Consider the following 17334-nt stretch of genomic DNA (forward strand, 5'->3'; position numbering starts at 1 on the left):
ACACTGCAGTCTAAAGAGCTAGGCCTGGCCTACCCTTAGTTTGGCCAGCGTATACATGTCAGTTAGGAGCATGGGGGACCCCCCCCACCCCGACAGCTCTGCCAGGACAAGCCCCAGTGCAGGAGCAGTTATACTGGCTCAAGGTCTCTTGCTGGTCTACGCCAGGTCTCTACTAGAAGGGCGGGACAATATAGCTACGCTGGCCAACTTTCTACCATAGGCAAAGTTTGAGATTGGTGTCAAGCAGCGATTTCCCACGCTGGTCTAGTGCCTCCATTTCTATTCACTTCTAGAAGAAGTGCCGGCTGCACTGGGCAACAGAGACCCAGCACATTCGGATGCTGTTGATAAATGACAAGCAGACCATATGGCAGCTGATAACGTCATCTGAATAGACTGAGGGGTCGACCCAGCATGTGACCCATGTATCATTGGCCAGCAAGCCCTGGGCTACCACCTCTTTCAGTGGAGTACAGGTGGCACAGGCTTGGCTTCTGCAGCTTCTCCAAACTGCCAGCTGGGGTAGCACGAGGACTCTAGCCACGCTCAGCTGGTCCAGAGCCTGCCCATTCGATGACATTCCTTTCGGAGCAGTTACATAAGCAGCAATAGGTTGGTCAAGTCATCCTTCAGAAAAGAGAAGCCAGACACGCGAGAACAGTTCCCTCTTTTATTATCGTACATGTGAAAAGCTCTGGGCACGACCGGTTCATTTCAGCTCCTTCACAGCCAAACCTAAAGAGAAGGGAGGGGAAAAAAAAAAAAAAAAAGGTTGAGTAGCTAAAGAGAGACTGATCCTACTCATTTCTGCTTGTCTGGCTGTGAAACCCTGGAACAGTTGCACTGCATCCTGGAGACAAGCTGCTGAAATGACTGCGGTCCCCAATGAACGGTCAGGAGTGGATTTCTCTGCCTGCCTAGAGCCTCCAGACTTGTGAAAAGGGTGGCCTGAGACCTTGCTCACACAGCTTTCAAAGCAAGAGCATTTGCTCAGTTGCTGCATGGCTAGGGCCAGATATTCTGTTTCAGAATTAATACTGGGAAAGAGGCCACGATTTGAATACAGTAGGCGGGTCAGCAAACCCCATTGCTGGCCCAATGCAGGGCACTTAGCCCCCACACCTGGCATTCAGCACCGAAAAGCCACTTGAATTGGGCTGACACATTGGTTCTGCTGATCTCTGCAACTCCATGGGATGGGCAGGGATGGTGTTCTTAGCCTGTTTGCCAGAAGCTGGGAATGGGTGACAGGGAATGGATCACTAGATGATTCCCTGTTCTGTTCATTCCCTCTGGGGCACCTGGCACTGGTCACTGTCGGAAGACAGGATACTGGGCTAGATGGACCTTTGGTCTGACCCAGTATGGCCGTTCTTATGGCAACACCAGAGCCTCTCCTACTAGCAGAGGGCTGTGGCAAGAGGGAATTACCTCCTTCCCCACTATGGGAATGGGACGGTCCCTCCATCATTCACTTCAGGGCAGGACTTGCAGTTCAACACTCTGCCCATGAGTCAATGTGACACCAGGGGCCCCTGGAGGAGCACTGCCAGAGTATCAGTGCTCTATACTATCCTTTGGGTGTTATCAGATCTCTATTGCTGGGGCCTCAATCGCCTCTCGGCTTGTTGGCCCTGGTTACCCCATATGTATAATCTCATTCACCCTTTTAATTGAAGACCATTACTTTCTGCAACGACCCCTGTGGTCAGCCTCATAGTGCCCTGTATTATAGCATCTCTCTTGCTGCTCTCTTTAAAAAGCATCAGTTTCATGACATTACCACATGAAACCAGTGACTGCAGTGCTGGACACTTCCCTTTGTGCTTTGCCAGAGTCTAGGATCAGAGAACTGCCAGGAATAGGGGATACACAGCCAGAAGCAGCAAGCTCCCAAGACAATGGGATACACACAGCATTCAAGTGATATTAAAGTGAACCAAAATTAGACAGACAGGGCAACCCTGCCCGCAGTAGTTCTCCCTATGAGGTGATGTTTAAGGCATAAGGGCCATATTTTTGGAGCTGAATGCACCCACCCTACACTCACCCGTGTGGGATATCATTTGAAGCTTCTTTAATGTACATGTAGATGAGGTGTGATGTGAGGCTGTCAAATGGGGCCATAACCCTGTAGGCACAGTGAAACAGTGGTACCCAAAGTGAGGACGTATCCTCCTTCGCTGTTCCAGAAACACCACAATGACTGACTATAGGTTTTACTGTTTAAGTTACACACCTTAATGTGGTGTTTACTGGTCAAAGATGGTCATTGGTTTTGCAAGGGCAATTTTCCCCCTACAAATAATGCTGTTTGGCATGTGACAAAAATGGCAACTATCAACATTTTGCCATGTATTACCATGAAGTGGGTTGTAGCCCACGAAAGCTTATGCTCTAATAAATTTGTTAGTCTCTAAGGTGCCACAAGTACTCCTGTTCTTTTTACGAATACAGACTAACACGGCTGCTACTCTGAAACCTTTCATATCTCATACTCTCAATTGTCCAAGTATCTCATAAGTGACTGCAATAGTCTTTGATATTTTCATTTAGAATTTGCTGACCAGATCAGCCTTATATTGAAGGTTGTGCAGCAGTAGCAGTAGACTGCATGTGTCCAGTTTGTCCTGCAGAGTGGGTAGATACAATGTACGTGAATTCCTAATGTAATGCCTCTCCATTTGTAAGCTTTTGTACATACAACGTAGTGTCTAGTCTGTAATATCTATGCATGTAGTCCTAGCCTTTGAAATAGTCTAGAACAGCAGTTTTCAACCCGCAGCCCAATTAGCACGCAGTTGCGACTCAGATGTGTGCTAAAGGCCGGCGGGCCCCACGGGGTCTGGGTCCGGGCTGCTGTGTGGCTGCCCTGCCACCCGGTAGGGTCTGGGGTCCCTGCTGCCCGGCCATCCACCCAGGGCTCTGCTCCTGGCCCCACTCTGTGGAGGAGTCCCTGTGTGGGAGGCGCTGGGCATAGGGGTCTGTTGGGAGGGGGGAGGGGGCGGACGGAGAGAGAGGGAGAAGCGACACTGTGGTTCTCAACCTGAGGCCCAGGTAACAAACAGGTTGAGAACCACTGGTCTAGAAACTAGCTTTTTAATTCAATGACACTTATGCACAGGTCAGCATTAGTGTTAGAGATAGCTTTTGCATATTCATAATATGAATGTGTTATGAGAGAAAAATGGCCTGAGAACTAGTAGTGAAGACAAAAGTCCACAAACAAGTCCTTGCCTCTGCACTGAAGAAGGATAAAGATCATGTTACAGCTCTTACTAACCACTGTCAGTACCAATGACAAACCCATTTGACCCTGAGTTGCTTATCAACATATATTATTGGCACATCGGATGTTACATGCAGTCAAGAGTTTACTGAAAACAGGAGATTTGAGAGCAGTGCACTTGATTTCTGATGGGATCCGTACCTTCTTTAGTCCAGCCACGAAAGCTGACATTTAGTCTAGCAAGGGAGGGACAATCATTGCAGCTGTCAGTCCACAAATTGCTTTCCACAGAGCCCTGTCCTTAGCAAACGCAGGGATGATGTTTCAATGGCAACTGTTCTTAGTTGCCCAATAGGACCTGTGCCTATGTCCCTCTTCCAATGCTGATGGAACAAGGAGAACTGACAAAGCTGAATTAGGCCATCAAGCTGAAAGAATCCGCGTGTTAAGAGCATGCAACAAAGAAACCACAGTGTACACCAGAGAGGCTGTGGCTGTCACACAAGTCATGGCTACAGAAAGTTACACGCATTCAGTGAATTGGCTGCTAAGTACTTAGGCAGGCCCTAAAAGGATTTGACAAAGCTAGTTCGATAATCAAAGTTTTTGACAGATACGACAACAGTAACTGAAAACTGCAGAAAGTGCCAGACAGGATGTAAGGTTAGACATAGGAGTTACCAGATGACGGGTAGACACCCTGCTCCTCCATGGAAAAAGTTTAGAAACATGGTAGGCAACAAGCAGGCACTTGGTAAAATTACTCTGTGAATATGCAGCTGAGAGTGCAGGAGCACACCCCGGCACACCCACTCCCTCTTGCTGGAAGCTTTTCCAATGGTGAAGCAGCGAAGTCCATCACCCGCAGAGCGGCTTCTTTAGCACAAGGCTTGTACAGTACTCACAAGGACGCTTCTGCATGGTGTACGTGCCAAGATGACTTGTGTATCTCGGTGTAAAGGAACCGTAGTAATTAGGTCCCCGATTCAGATATTTTGGTCCTTGCTGTTCGCTACTTTCCAAAAATGGCACACAGATAACATGTGGATTGAAACAGTCACCCTTACTAGCACAACTGACTAGCATCACTGCATACCTGTGCATGCAACTTTTGACACACTCCCTCCTGACTTCTGCTACATACTTCTGCTGTACACACATTAACAGATGTGACCCTGAGTCATCCATATTTTGTATTGGGAGAGACAACTGTTTAATGTTGTCAAAGCAAACGGAGCTTACTGCTTCAGCGACCTTGCCAAACTGGGAGAGAGGTGGGCAAGCCGCAATTTCTGCAGCAAAGAAGTTGGTAGCAGTGCATGACCAGAGCAAGAAAGAAAAGGAGACCCCCAAAGACCTCAGTTGCTTGCACCTCAATCTAGCCATCAAAAAGGAAGTGTCACTGGCCAAACTCCCACCACGTCAGTAGTTTTGAAGAGCACGTCAAGACACCCTCTTGGCAAACAAAGATTTGGGTGCCTCTGCACAGATATTGGATCACCACTGCAACATGGATGGAAAAAATGTGGATGAACTATTTCCTGTATTCTTCGATGCCCTGATGACATCTGAGCTTCAACAAGACCGTATTTGTGCCTCTACCGATAAGAGGTGCCAGACAATCAACTGTTTGTAGTCAGGACAATTTTCCCTGCATACTCTGTTGTAACCTACACACCCTTGACAGGGATCATGATGATGAATGAGATAAGGACGTTGACTAGAAATGTCACCAGTGCTATTACATTTCAATATTACCTGTACCAAATTTGTTTTATCCTTTAGATTGTTATGATGCTTTGAGGTCAAAGAAACTCAATTTTATGTCTTGAAATAATACACAGTCAATAAACTAAAAGAAACGAATGCAAATATTTCAAAGTAATCATTTATAGCATGTTGATGGGGGTCATCATTTATCCGTTTTTATGGTAACAGCAGCGCTTGACAGCACCACATGCTACCTCATCTTAAACGAGACATAATAAGCTCTCAAACGATGCCTGGGATGTGTATAGGTGTAGAGGGTACAGTAAGTTGACCAAATCAGTGGTGTCTGCTGCTCCCCTATTTCATGTACTGTAGAATACTGTGAATACCCACAGCTTACAGATCTGATCGAGCTGAGGGAATGAACTGTGAGCCAGAACGAAGGCCTGTGCTCCATAATGTAGTGCTACCCTACATCAACATGCGTGTATGCTTGGGCAGCTCTTGTACGCCCAGAAAGAGCCATTTCACACATCCCCCTGCTCAGCCTAGCAGAGTGAGGCTCTCAAACGTAGAGCAAACAAAGGGGGACCCAAAGCCTCCACTTTCCTACCCCACTTCACGGCACAATGAAAGGGGCGCCAGCTCACCGGTAACTCTAGATAACACAAGAGGCTGGTTATAAGTACTTCAAGATCTGAAAAAGTGCAATATAAAATCCAGAACTCAGTTACCTGGTGGCAGGGACTGCTTCAATTTCTCAGCCTTTTCCTTGTCTGTGATGACCAGAGTGTATAGGTACCGGCTGCAACGCACCTTAAATTTCACATTGTCTTTGTTCTTCTTGATCTTGACAGCTGCAGTAGAAAGACGCTGGAGTTAGCACAGCATCATTAGTGCCTTGCACACACAATAACTGTTGCAAGCCACTCCAGCCAGCCAAGGAAAGTCCCAGAAACCCAGTGAAAAAAGTAGCCCTCCCAGTATAAGGCCTTACACACCAGTTACTCTGCCTCTCAAATATATGAGAGACACAGTTTGAGTGTTAGGAGGTTGTATTTACCATTATGGTCTTTTTGCACATAAATAACATTTAAAGCTCCAACACCATGTTTTACATACAATTCAAGTTATCCAAGGCTGCAGAAGATGCTTTAAATCCAGTTTTTCCATCTTTGTCTTTTAGGACCAATTTAACTACACAGTTCCTTCAAATATATGAAACTGTGCTTCTTCGCCTCCTTTCTTGACAGAGAGTATGGAAAAGCACCAAGAGTTCTGCTTTACAGAAGCTATTGGAGGTTTACAGAACCCAGAACTGGTTGAAATGCTTTTTAAAAACACTACCACCAGCCATGATAATGTTTCAAGTACTACACCATGCCCTCACCCACATAATGGGCTTTACAAAGCCTATTTTCAGGTATTTTTCCTCTTTGCTGCAGTGCAAGACCCACACAAACAATGGAACAGTGTAAATGGGGCTCTCAAACTGGGCCATGACATTATGTGGGGCTCGCGAGCCGTCAGTCTCTACATTTCACCTCCAGCATTTATAATGAATATAATAAATATATAAAAAAAAAAAAGTGTTTTTAATTTTTGGGGGGGGGGGGGGGGGGGGGTCGCACTCAGAGGCCTGCTGTGTGAAAGGGGTCACCAGTACAAAGGTTTGAGAACCCCTGGGAAACCATATACAAAGTACTGTCTATTCAGTTTGCTTTTAGCATTTGACATTTCTCATTTTGCAATTATAGTCATCTTAGGTGCCACCTGAAACAATAGCAGGAACGACAATTACAGGCAGAAGTGTGATTTAATGGTGCCCCTTTCAAAAGGATACGAAAAGCTTTTGATACTAAATCTGTGGCTGAAAGGCTAGATTGAAATCGACAAGAAACATGATCATACTGTATTTGCAAATAGTTTCCAACATCACTTATTTGCCAAAACCCAAGTGCAAGGTTGTGTGTGTCCCTGTTCACATTCCCAGGAAGGGAAGGAGCTGCACTCCGTACAGTGCCCCGATAGCATCAATTCTTGTAGGAGAAAGGAGTCCTGAACTTGGGTCATGACAAAATAATCACAAATGCAGTTTATAAGAAAAAAACAAAACGAACATTGGTATCACCACACAGTCAGGCTCTCTATTTAACAGACATTTCAATTAGCCTCTAAGCTATAAGCTCAGATGCTGCTAGATTTACTTAGTGATTGTCAATTCCTGGATAATGATTTTTGTAGCATTCAACACAAGATAGGAGAAAAGTATTGTAATCCGCTCCCCATTTTACACCATTTAATCAAGGTCACCATGTTAAGTACCAATCCAATGAGAAAGTCCAGAGATGAGCAACAAAAACGATTGAAGGTCTAGAAAACATGACCTATCAGGGAAGATTGAAAAACTTGGGATTTGTTTAGTCTGGAGAAGAGAAGACTGAGAGGGGACATAACAGTTTTCAAGTACATAAAAGGTTGTTACAAGGAAGAGGGAGAAAAATTGTTCCTGTTAACCTCTGAGGATAGGACAAGAAGCAACGGGCTTCAATTGCAGCAAGCACGGTTTAGGTTGGACGTTAGGAAAAACGTCCTGTCAGGGTGGATAAGCACTGGAATAAATTTCCTAGGGAGGTTGTGGAATCTCCATCATTGGGGATTTTAAGAGCAGGTTAGACAAGCACCTGTCAGGGATGGTCTAGAGAATACTTAGTCCTGCCATGAGTGCAGGGGACTGGACTAGATGACCTCTCGAGGTTCCTTCCAGTCCTATGATGATGCTAAGAAACCGCTTTCAGACAGAGCTCTTCAGGGCAGGAAGTGCATCTTTACTTGATGCACGTACGTCTACATATGAACCTTAAACAATTGGACAAGTCATTAACATTCATTGGTGTTGGGCTTCTGGGGAAGAACAGCCCCCACGCTTGTCACAAGTGGAAGTGGGTGGGTCTAGACCAGAGTCAGGTTTATGTCCCCTACTAGGACCAGGATTTACCCATTAGTAGCAGACGTGACAAGATTTCGTCAGTTATTTTTAGTAAAAGTCACAGACAGGTTGTGGGCAATAAACAAAAATTCACAGAAGCCCGTGACCTGTCCCCTGGGGGTGAGAGAAACTGAGCACATCCACCGCTGTTCCTGAGGTGGGGTGCTGAAGCCCCAGGGGACCGGCCACCTGCTCCAGCAGCCCAGGGGGCTGACATCTGCTCCAGCTATGCCCCAGAAGTAGTGACAGAGGTGCTGGAAAGCCACGGAATCCGGGACAGAATCATAGCCTTAATGATGCTGAATAGGATCTACACTGATCAGTCATTCATGGGAGGTCCTGTGTCATCTAACGTAGACTCTATATAGTTGCCCTTGGACATGAAGTTGTATCATGTGGGCAAGCCCCTGACCACTGTCTCACAGGCTGCAGGAGTTTAAGTCCCAACATTCCTCCCTAGCAACCATGTGGCCATAGATAAACATGTAAGTAAGCAGACATGCTGTGGGGCCCACGCACAAGTTGCGCTACGGGAAAGAGATTCCCTCCCTTCAACTTCTACAGAAGAAAACCCTCTTTAGCGTTCAACAGGAGATCCCTTTTTTATAAGACAGGCGGAAGCCACGCAGACGCCACGTCGGGCTTCAACCCAGCACCGGGGCAAACCAATACCACTCACATTTTGCATCCTTTCTCCTGGCTGTAAGCAGGAAGTCTTTGATCTCTTCAATTTTGCGAGGCTGGAAATAAATAACAACAACAAAGACTCAGTCTCTTGAGCACAACTCAGCGTGGAGAGCAGGGGGAGACATGCCCGAGGCCTGTCCGCTGCCCCATTAACGCACCGCCAGTGGGCTCACACCAGGGAAATACCCCGCCAGCCCCTGCCCATCCTCCTGGGCACTGGGGGAGCCGGGCGTGAGCCCACGTCCCCGGAGCAGATGTGGCGAGACTCCCCGCAGGGCCCGGCTCCCCTCCCCTCCCCACGCCGCAGGGCCCCCCCAGGGCCCGGCCCGCCCGGGACCCAGGCGCGCATCACCCCCACGTGCTGGCTCACCATGGCGACGGTCCGGGCTCCGGGCAGCTGCTGCCTGCGGGAGAGAAAATCCAAGATGGCGTCAGCGCGATGGGGGGGAGGGGGAGCTGAGAACCCCCAAGTTCGCCCCTCCTCGCCCCCACTCCACCAACGGGCCCGCCCGCCTGGCCCCCCACCCGCCCCCCCATGTCCCTCATCCCCTCCACGGGACCCCCCCGCCCGGCCCCGCCGAGGATGCCGGCGGATCCAGCCCCGCACCCCCCGGACACTCACTCAGGCGGCCACAGACGCGGTGATAAAAAGGAACAAGTACTTCCGCATCCGGGCACTTAAACCAGACCCAGGCAGCTACGGGTGCCGAGAGCAGTCAAAAGGCGCAGGAGGGCGCTCCCAGGCACGCAGCTGGGTAAGGAGGGGTGGCTAGCCAGAGAAGTGCTGGTTTATTTGGGAACCTAGGTTTAGACAGGGGTTACAGTGTGTGTTTGTGAGGGGGGTATTGGTGGTGTGTCTGCTAGTGTATTCATTGACATGAATAGCTAATGAGAGTGCTATCGATTGTTATTACAATTATACTCATTTTAATTAATGATAAACAATTAATTCACAACTCACGGTTTGGGGCGTGTATGTTCCTTATCATATTTCCATTGCCGGTTAGTCCGTGTCTACTAATGTTGCATAGCTCCCAGCTGGGGGTCATTGTCGACATGACCACATTTTTGTTAATACAGAGTTGAATGCCATGCACTGCAGTTCCTTGGCTGACTGTTACAATCTCTGTTTGCTTAGTGCTGTGATCTGGGTAATCCAAGATGTTATGGGCAGTTATAAAGAGGATGGGGATCAATTGTTTTCCATGTCCACTGAAGGTAGGAGAAGAAGCAATGGACTTAATCTGCAACAATTTTGGGGGAGGGATAGCTCAGTGGTTTGAGCATTGGCCTGCTAAACCCAGGGTTGTGAGTTCAATCCTTGAGGGGGCCACTTAGGGATCTGGGGCAAAATCAGTACTTGGTCCTGCTAGTGAAGGCAGGGGGCTGGACTTGATGACCTTTCAAGGTCCCTTCCAGTTCTAGGAGATAGGATATCTCCATTAATTTTAAATTTAATTTAACAAGGCAGATTTATGTTAGATGTTAGGAAAAACTTTCTAACTCTAAGGGTAGTTAGGCTCTGGAATAGGCTTCCCAAGGGAGGTCTTGGAGTCCCCATCGTTGGAAGCATTTAAAAACAAGTTGGACAAACACCTGTCAGGGATGGTCTAGGTGTTCTTGGTCCTGCCACAGCTCAGAGGATGGGACTGGATGACTTCTCGAGGTCCCTTCCAGCCCTATGTTTCTATGATACAAGAGGAGAGAGGATGCTTTTTGTGGTTAAGGCAACCACAGAAGGAGCCTGGGTTCTGTTCTCAGCTTAACTCCAGATTTACTCTATGATTTTGGACAAGTCAAATCCACCTTTTAGGTGCCTCAGTTTCCCCATCTGTAAAATGGGGGTAATGACACCTATTTCATATGGTGGCTGCGAGGCTCAATTCACTAATCTGAAGTCATCAGAGGGAAGCTGCTAGAGAAGAAGAAAGCAGGGTGTGGTTAGGGCTATCATTATTTATCAGGTTTATTATGGCAGTACCTGGGGGCCACCTGAGAATGGGGTGCCATCGTGCTAGGCACTGGACAGACAGAATCAGAGAATCCCTGCTTCAAAGAGCTTACAATCTGAATAGAGCAAAGTGGAGGGGAAAGTTTTAGAACGTAGAAGTGGAGCCCATCTGTGTTTGTACAGTGCCTGGCACAATGGGAGCCTGGTCCATGACTGCCGCTCCTAGGTGCTGCTGCAATACAGATTATAGGACCGAGTTGGTGGCAAACGTCATGTTAGGTCTGGTGGTGCCATTGTCTCCTTTTGACTTCTAAGGCAGAGAACCAGTGGAGTTTTCAAAACAGAAAATATTTCAGGCCTCCTTTATCCATTAGATTGGGCACAACTAGTTCCCTCCCCCCACCGTGTAGGATGATCAGATAGCAAGTGTGAAAAATCGGGACAGGAGGTGGAGGGTAATAGATATCTATATAAGAAAAAAAAACCCAAATCGGGACTGTCCCTATAAAATTGGGACATCTGGTCACCCTACATGGCCCCAAGTTGTCCTGTTCAGGGCCCCCTTAAAAGATCCGCATGTCAGGGCTAGGGATGTAAAGGAACAGTTCATCCACAGGAGGGAGCTTTAGCAACACTTTAGCACCTTTGCACAAAGTCAATGTAAAGAGCAAAGCAGTCTCGTTCCAGGTATTGCATTGGGGGATGACCCTGGGAAAGTTTAACCCTCCCTAACAGCCACTGCCCAGCCATGGCTTGCTTTGTCCAGAACAGTAATCAGGGTCCTTCCACACGGCATCCTCAATCCATCGTTCTGCTGCCATCCAAAGAGCAGCTGTGGACTCGGGCGTACCAGGCCTCGTAGGGAAGCTGGATCATTTGCTAAGGGCAGCAATGCAGTGTTGATTTCTTTGTTGGGTTTAGTGCTTCACTGGGAGTTTACTTTAGTACTTCACTGGGGAATGGGGCGGTAACAAGCCGACAGGCCCAGGGGGCTGTTTGATGCACACAGCAGGGGCCTGGCTGTGAAAGTGACATCCTCCAACAAGGGGATCACGTCAGGAATCTCTCCTGGGTGTGAGTTTCAATCTAAGCACCCTTGCTCTGATTCCGCATTCTGGGATTTAGAAATGCTAGGAGCCCCGCTCCTGGGGGGACGCGGGTCCAGCTGGCTGTGAGGGGATTGGCGAGGGACAAGGGGAAGGAACAGACGCTTCACTGACAGTGTCTGATGTCTGTGAGGCTGCATTGTTGAAAAGCTGCTTCTGCCCTCCTCTGTGGGATGCATTACTGAGATCAGCCCTCCCAGAATGGGGAGTTTTGCCATCAGCAAATGAGTCATGAATAAGTAGGAACTGCAGGGTGTGTGTGTCCAAAATAGCTGTCCAGAGGCTTCACCCACAATTCCTTTCCCTTCCGGCTGTACCTGTATTTCTTCTAATGCATCTGGAGAGACCCTGTAACCTGCTCCCTCCAAACCCCCAGTCTCCCCTCCCCCTGATCACTATGGGAAGGGGAGGGTGACTTTGCTAATACTTCACTTCTGCATCAGTTTCCATCCTTTGATCTCAAAGCACTTTACAAAAAAAGGCAAGTCTCATTGCCCCCGCCCCCCAGATTTCAGGTGAGGAAACTGAGGCCCACAGAGGTCACAGGGCAGGTCAGTGCTGGGAACAGAACCCAGCGGGGCTGTGAGACCGCAGCTCATCTGTCAGACAACTGTACCAGCCTGGAACGAGCGGGGGGAGAAGATTGAAAGCTCTGGCTTGGTGGCTCAGGCTTTGCTGGAGTGATTTCTCCTCTCTGCTCCCAGCCAGCCCTAGGAGGGAGAGAGACAGACTTGTGTTTATCATGAAACACAGAAAGCTCCATGTGTGTGGGGGGTCAGGCTGGAAGTCTGGGCAGGTGAGTTGGGACACTGGCGGCATAGTTTCCCCCAGCCCTACAGCACAAGCTCCCCCTCAAGACAGCACCAAGACTCCCTGTGAGCTGCACGGGAGCAGGAGCAGCCCCTTGGGCCAGGAAACTGGACCATGGCACGACAGAGACAGACCAAAACCAAGACACTAGCAAGGAACCGCTTTGAGGAACTTTGCACCCTGATCAGCATCTAGACGTGAGCTTTGCTCCAGCCCTTCTCTACAGTCTGGGTGAAGCCCTGGAGCCAACCCCTGCCTGTAATCAATCAGTCCAACCTATCAGCTTTAGAGAAGATTGGATCTGGATCAGAACTTTTATCTCCACATTGGTTTTTCTACCATACCGATCACCAGAGCATCTGGGCTTTTCCCCTCTGGGCTCTTCCTTACAAATCCTGGTAAATATCTACTGCTGGGACAGAAGATAAATTAAATGGACATTTCTACAGATCTAGGAAAATTACACTGGAGCGAAGGAGAATTCATCTTCACTTTAAGGGACAAAGAATTTTCCTATCTATCAAAATGTGCCTGGGAGAAGGAACATTAGATCTACAGAAAGGGACAGACCCTTTTGACTAAGGGGCAGGGGGCCAGCCTATCTGCTTGTATATATCTTATGTTATGCAGCAGGAGAAAGGAAATCAATAGAGCTGTCAGGGCTGTAATGCATTCAGTATTGCAAACTCTCTGATCACCGGAATCACCAGATGGATGTTTCAAATTAAAAAAAAAAAAAAAAAAAGGGAAGATAAACACCTGCCATGCCAAAGGGGAAGTGGGAACAGGAGTAAGTATTGGGGGAAATTAAAGGCCATAAATCATCAGAACCTGCCCAAAGTCCAGGACGTGTTATTTATAGGACAGTCCCTTTAAATTAAAAAAAAATTGCATTAGCAGCACAGGGTCACTGGCTGTTGCAGCTCGGGCTTGAGCGTGGTCTGTCCCTGTCAGCGTAAAGCCCTGTTTCACAGCACCTGCTTTTAGCTGTAGCATGGCAGGGAAAACCGGAGCCTGGGAGAGCCACTCCTAAGGGGTTCTAGGAGCCTAGGGAGCGTTAGAGCCTGCTGCCCCAAAACACAGGCTCTGAGAACTTGAGACACCAGAACGTTGCTGTGGGATATGATCAGGGGGCTGGGACACATGACTTACGAGGAGAGGCTGAGGGAACTGGGATTGTTTAGTCTGCAGAAGAGAAGAATGATGGGGGATTTGATAGCTGCTTTCAACTACCTGAAGGGGGGTTCCAAAGAGGATGAATCTAGACGGTTCTCAGTGGTAGCAGATGACAGAACAAGGAGCAATGGTCTCACGTTGCAATGGGGGAGGTCTAGGTTGGATATTCAGAAACACTATTTCACGAGGAGGGTGGTGAAGCACTGGAATGGGTTCCCTACAGAGGTGGGGGACTCTCCATCCTTAGAGGTTTTTAAGGCCTGGCTTGACAAAGCCCTGGCTGGGATGATTTAGTTGGGGATTGGTCCTGCTTTGAGCAGGGGGTTGGACTAGAACCTCCTGAGGTCCCTTCCAGCCCTGATAGTCTATGATATACCAATAGCAGGGCTTTTAGCCTTCTTGCAAACCAGACACTAGAGGGCAATAGTGAGCAGGTCTGGTATTAGGCGCATAGAGGGCACTGGTGAAGTACATTCCAGTGTAGGGCTCTGTGTCTGTCACGGAGGTGGTGGAAGTCACAGATTCCGTGACTTCTGCAGTGGCCGGTGTGGCCGAGCCCAGGGCTGCCCAAGCAGCTGCCTCCATGGCCAACTGCTCACGTGGCCCCCAGCACAGCCACACCAGCCGCTGCTGAGCGGCCCCGGGGACAGCCACACCAGCTGCTGCTCCAGCGGCCCCCGGCAGCAGTCCCCAGGATGGATGGATGGAGCAGCCATGGTCCACAGCCCCCGGCAGCTGGTGCCGCTGGCCCCAGGTGCCCCCTCAGCAGCAGCGCCCCCATGCCCCCCAGCAGCCTCCCCCCCCAGATTTAGTCACGGGTATTTTTAGTAAAAGTCATGGACAGGTCGGGGCTGTGAATTTTTGTTTATTGCCCGTGACCTGTCCATGACTTTTACTAAAATTACCTGTGACTAGATTGTAGCCGTAGTCATTGGGGGAGAAGGGAGAGACCTGCGGATAGCGGGAAGAGGGGACTTGAAGGTCATCATGGGGTGTAACTGATTTAAAGCGTGTTGCCACTCTCATTCTACCAAGACTGAGGCCCCCGTGTGCTGCATGGACTCCTAGCAAGAGAGAGCCCCTGCCCCAAACAGTCTAAATAGACAAGACAGACAAAGGGGAAACTGAGGTGCGGAGAGAGAGGACATTGCCCTGCGTCAACGGGAACAGAACCCAGGTCCTAAGTCTCACTCCATTGTTCTGCACACTAGAGCACACTGCCTCCAAATAGACCGGAGGCATCGTTACAGGGTCTCGAGGGGGATCATAAAACCCAGGGAGGATATTTTGAAAGTCAGGTTAAATGTGAACATAAGAACGGCCATACTGGGGTCACACCAATGGTCCATCTAGTCCAATATCTTGTCTCTGACAGTGGCCAGTGCCAAGTGCCCCAGAGGGAATGAACAGAACAGGGCAATTTCGAGTGATCCATCCCCTGTCGCCCAGTCCCAGCTTCTGGCAGTCAGAGGTGTAGGGGCACCCAGAGCATGGGATTGCGTCCCTGATCATCCTGGCTAATAGCCACTGAGGGACCTGTCCTCCATGAACTTATCTAATTAGTTTTTTAACCCAGTTATGCTTCTGCCTTTCACAGCATCCCCTGGCAATGAGTTCCACAGGTTGACTGAGCGTTGTGTGAAGTACTTCCTTATGTTTGTTTTAAACCTGCTGCCTATTCATTTCATTGGGTGACCCCTGGTTCATGTGTTATGTAGAGGAAGTAAATAACACTTCCATACTCACTTTCGCCACATCAGTCATGATTTTATACACCTCTATAATACCCCCCCTCAGTCATCTCTTTTCTAAGCTGAACAGTCCCAGTCTTTTTAATCTTTCCTCGTATGAAAGCTGTTCCATCCCCCTAATCACTTTTGTTACCCTTCTCTGTACCCTTTCCAATATATCTTTTTTGAGATGGGGTGACCAGAACTGCAGGCAGTATTCAAGATGTGGGCGTACCAGGGATTTATATAGTGGGATAATGATATTTTCTGTCTTATTAGTGATCCCTTTCTTAATGATTCCCAACATTCTGTTCACTTTTTTGACTGCCGCTGCACATTGAGTGGATGTTTTCAGATAATTATACACAAAGATCTTTTTCTTGAGTGGTAACAGCTAATTTAGACCCCCATCATTTTGTCTGTATAGCTGGGATTATGTTTTCCAATGTGCATTACTTTACATTTATCAATAGGGTCCTACCAAGTTCATGGTCCATTTTGGTCAATTTCACGGTCATCGGATTTTAAAAATAGTAAATTTCATGATTTCAGATATTTAAATCTGAAATTTCATCATGTCGTAACTGTGGGTCCTGACCCAAAAGGGAGTTGGGGGGTGGGGGGTTTGCAAGGTTATTGTAGGGGGATTGTGGTATGGCCACCTTACTTCTGTGCTGCTGCCTTCAGAGCCTCAGCCAGCAGCCGGCACTCTGATGAGGGACTTTGTCAAAGGCTTTCTGAAAGGCCAGGTACACTGTATCCCCTGGATCATCCTTGTCCTTATGTTTGTTGATCCCCTCAAAGAATTCTAATAGATTGGTGAGGCATGATTTTTCTTTACAAAAGCCGTGTTGGCTTCCCCAACACATCATGTTTATCTATGTGTCTTATAATTCTGTTCTGATAGTTTCAACCAATTTGCCTGGTACTGAAGTTAGGCTTATAGGCCTGCAACTGCCAGGATTGCTTCTGAAACCTTTTTTAAAAATCAGCCTTACAATTAATTCCCCTCCAGTCATCTGGTTTCAGAGGCTGATTTAAGTGCTAGGTTACACATCACAGTTAGTAGTTCTGCAATTTCATATTTGAGGTCCTTCAGAACTCTCGGGTGAATACAATCTGGTCCTGGTGATTTATCACTGTTTAATTTATCAGTTTGTTCCAAAACCTCCTCTACTGACACCCCAATCTGGGACAGCTCCTCAGATTTGTCACTTAAGAAGAATGGCTCAGGCCTGGGAATCTCCCTCGCATCCGCCGCAGTGAAGACTGATGCAAAGATTTCATTTAGCTTCACCCCGACGGCCTTGTCTTCTTTGAGTGCACCGTTAGCACCTCGATCGTCCAGCAGCCCCATGGATTGGTTGCCAGGCTTCCCACTTACAATTTGCTCGGCTGTTAGTTCCTGTGTCTTTGCTCCGCCCCGCTCATTCTCTACTGTCACTCAGTAGCTTCCTGATTATTTTTAAGCGCTTGTAGCAGGAGAACAATAACTGGAGCCCTCACGCTGCTTTACGAGGCAATAACCCCGCTCCCCGGCTCAGGATAATACCCGGTAGCCTCTCATGGGGACTGGCTTACAGCCCATTAACCATGGGGATGGGCTGTTATCACTCCCCTCAGCTGAGACCTTCACCAAGGGGCACGCGCTTGGAGCCAGTGCAGGGGCAGGGGAGTGGGAAACGTAGCAGGAGAATGGCGGTCCGGAGGATGAGCTGGGATGTCTCCCTTCCGCCCCACAACTCCTGCAGCTTAGACCCAGAGACAGCTCTCAGACCCCCATTTCCCTGGTGACGTGGGAGGCTGAGCCCATCTGTCTCGCTCTGGCCCTTGGAGAGCTCCCAGTTTGGAGTGTGCCAGGATGGAGCCCCCCGGTTGGTGCTGGAGCCGGAGCGCCCCCCTCTGCTTGTAGCTGCCGTCACCAGGAGCAAGGCGGGAACAGAGCT

At 48.5% G+C, this 17334-nt stretch overlaps 1 protein-coding gene across 1 annotated transcript; it reads right to left on the reverse strand.

Moving 5' to 3' along the window:
- Positions 1–656: 656 nt before the first annotated feature.
- RPL38 (ribosomal protein L38) lies at positions 657–9309 on the reverse strand. The gene is made up of 5 exons (XM_024212379.1): positions 9238–9309; positions 8986–9019; positions 8608–8668; positions 5674–5796; positions 657–735 (listed from the first exon to the last, which is right to left on the reverse strand). The coding sequence occupies exons 2-5, from the start codon at positions 8986–8988 to the stop codon at positions 710–712; spliced, it is 213 nt and encodes a 70-aa protein (XP_024068147.1). The 5' UTR covers positions 8989–9019; positions 9238–9309; the 3' UTR covers positions 657–709.
- Between the last annotated feature and the right edge of the window lie 8025 nt (positions 9310–17334).

Source organism: Terrapene carolina, unplaced genomic scaffold, assembly GCF_002925995.2.
Source record: "Terrapene carolina triunguis isolate 2854851 unplaced genomic scaffold, T_m_triunguis-2.0 Scaffold192, whole genome shotgun sequence".
Classification (NCBI taxonomy): domain Eukaryota; kingdom Metazoa; phylum Chordata; order Testudines; family Emydidae; genus Terrapene; species Terrapene triunguis.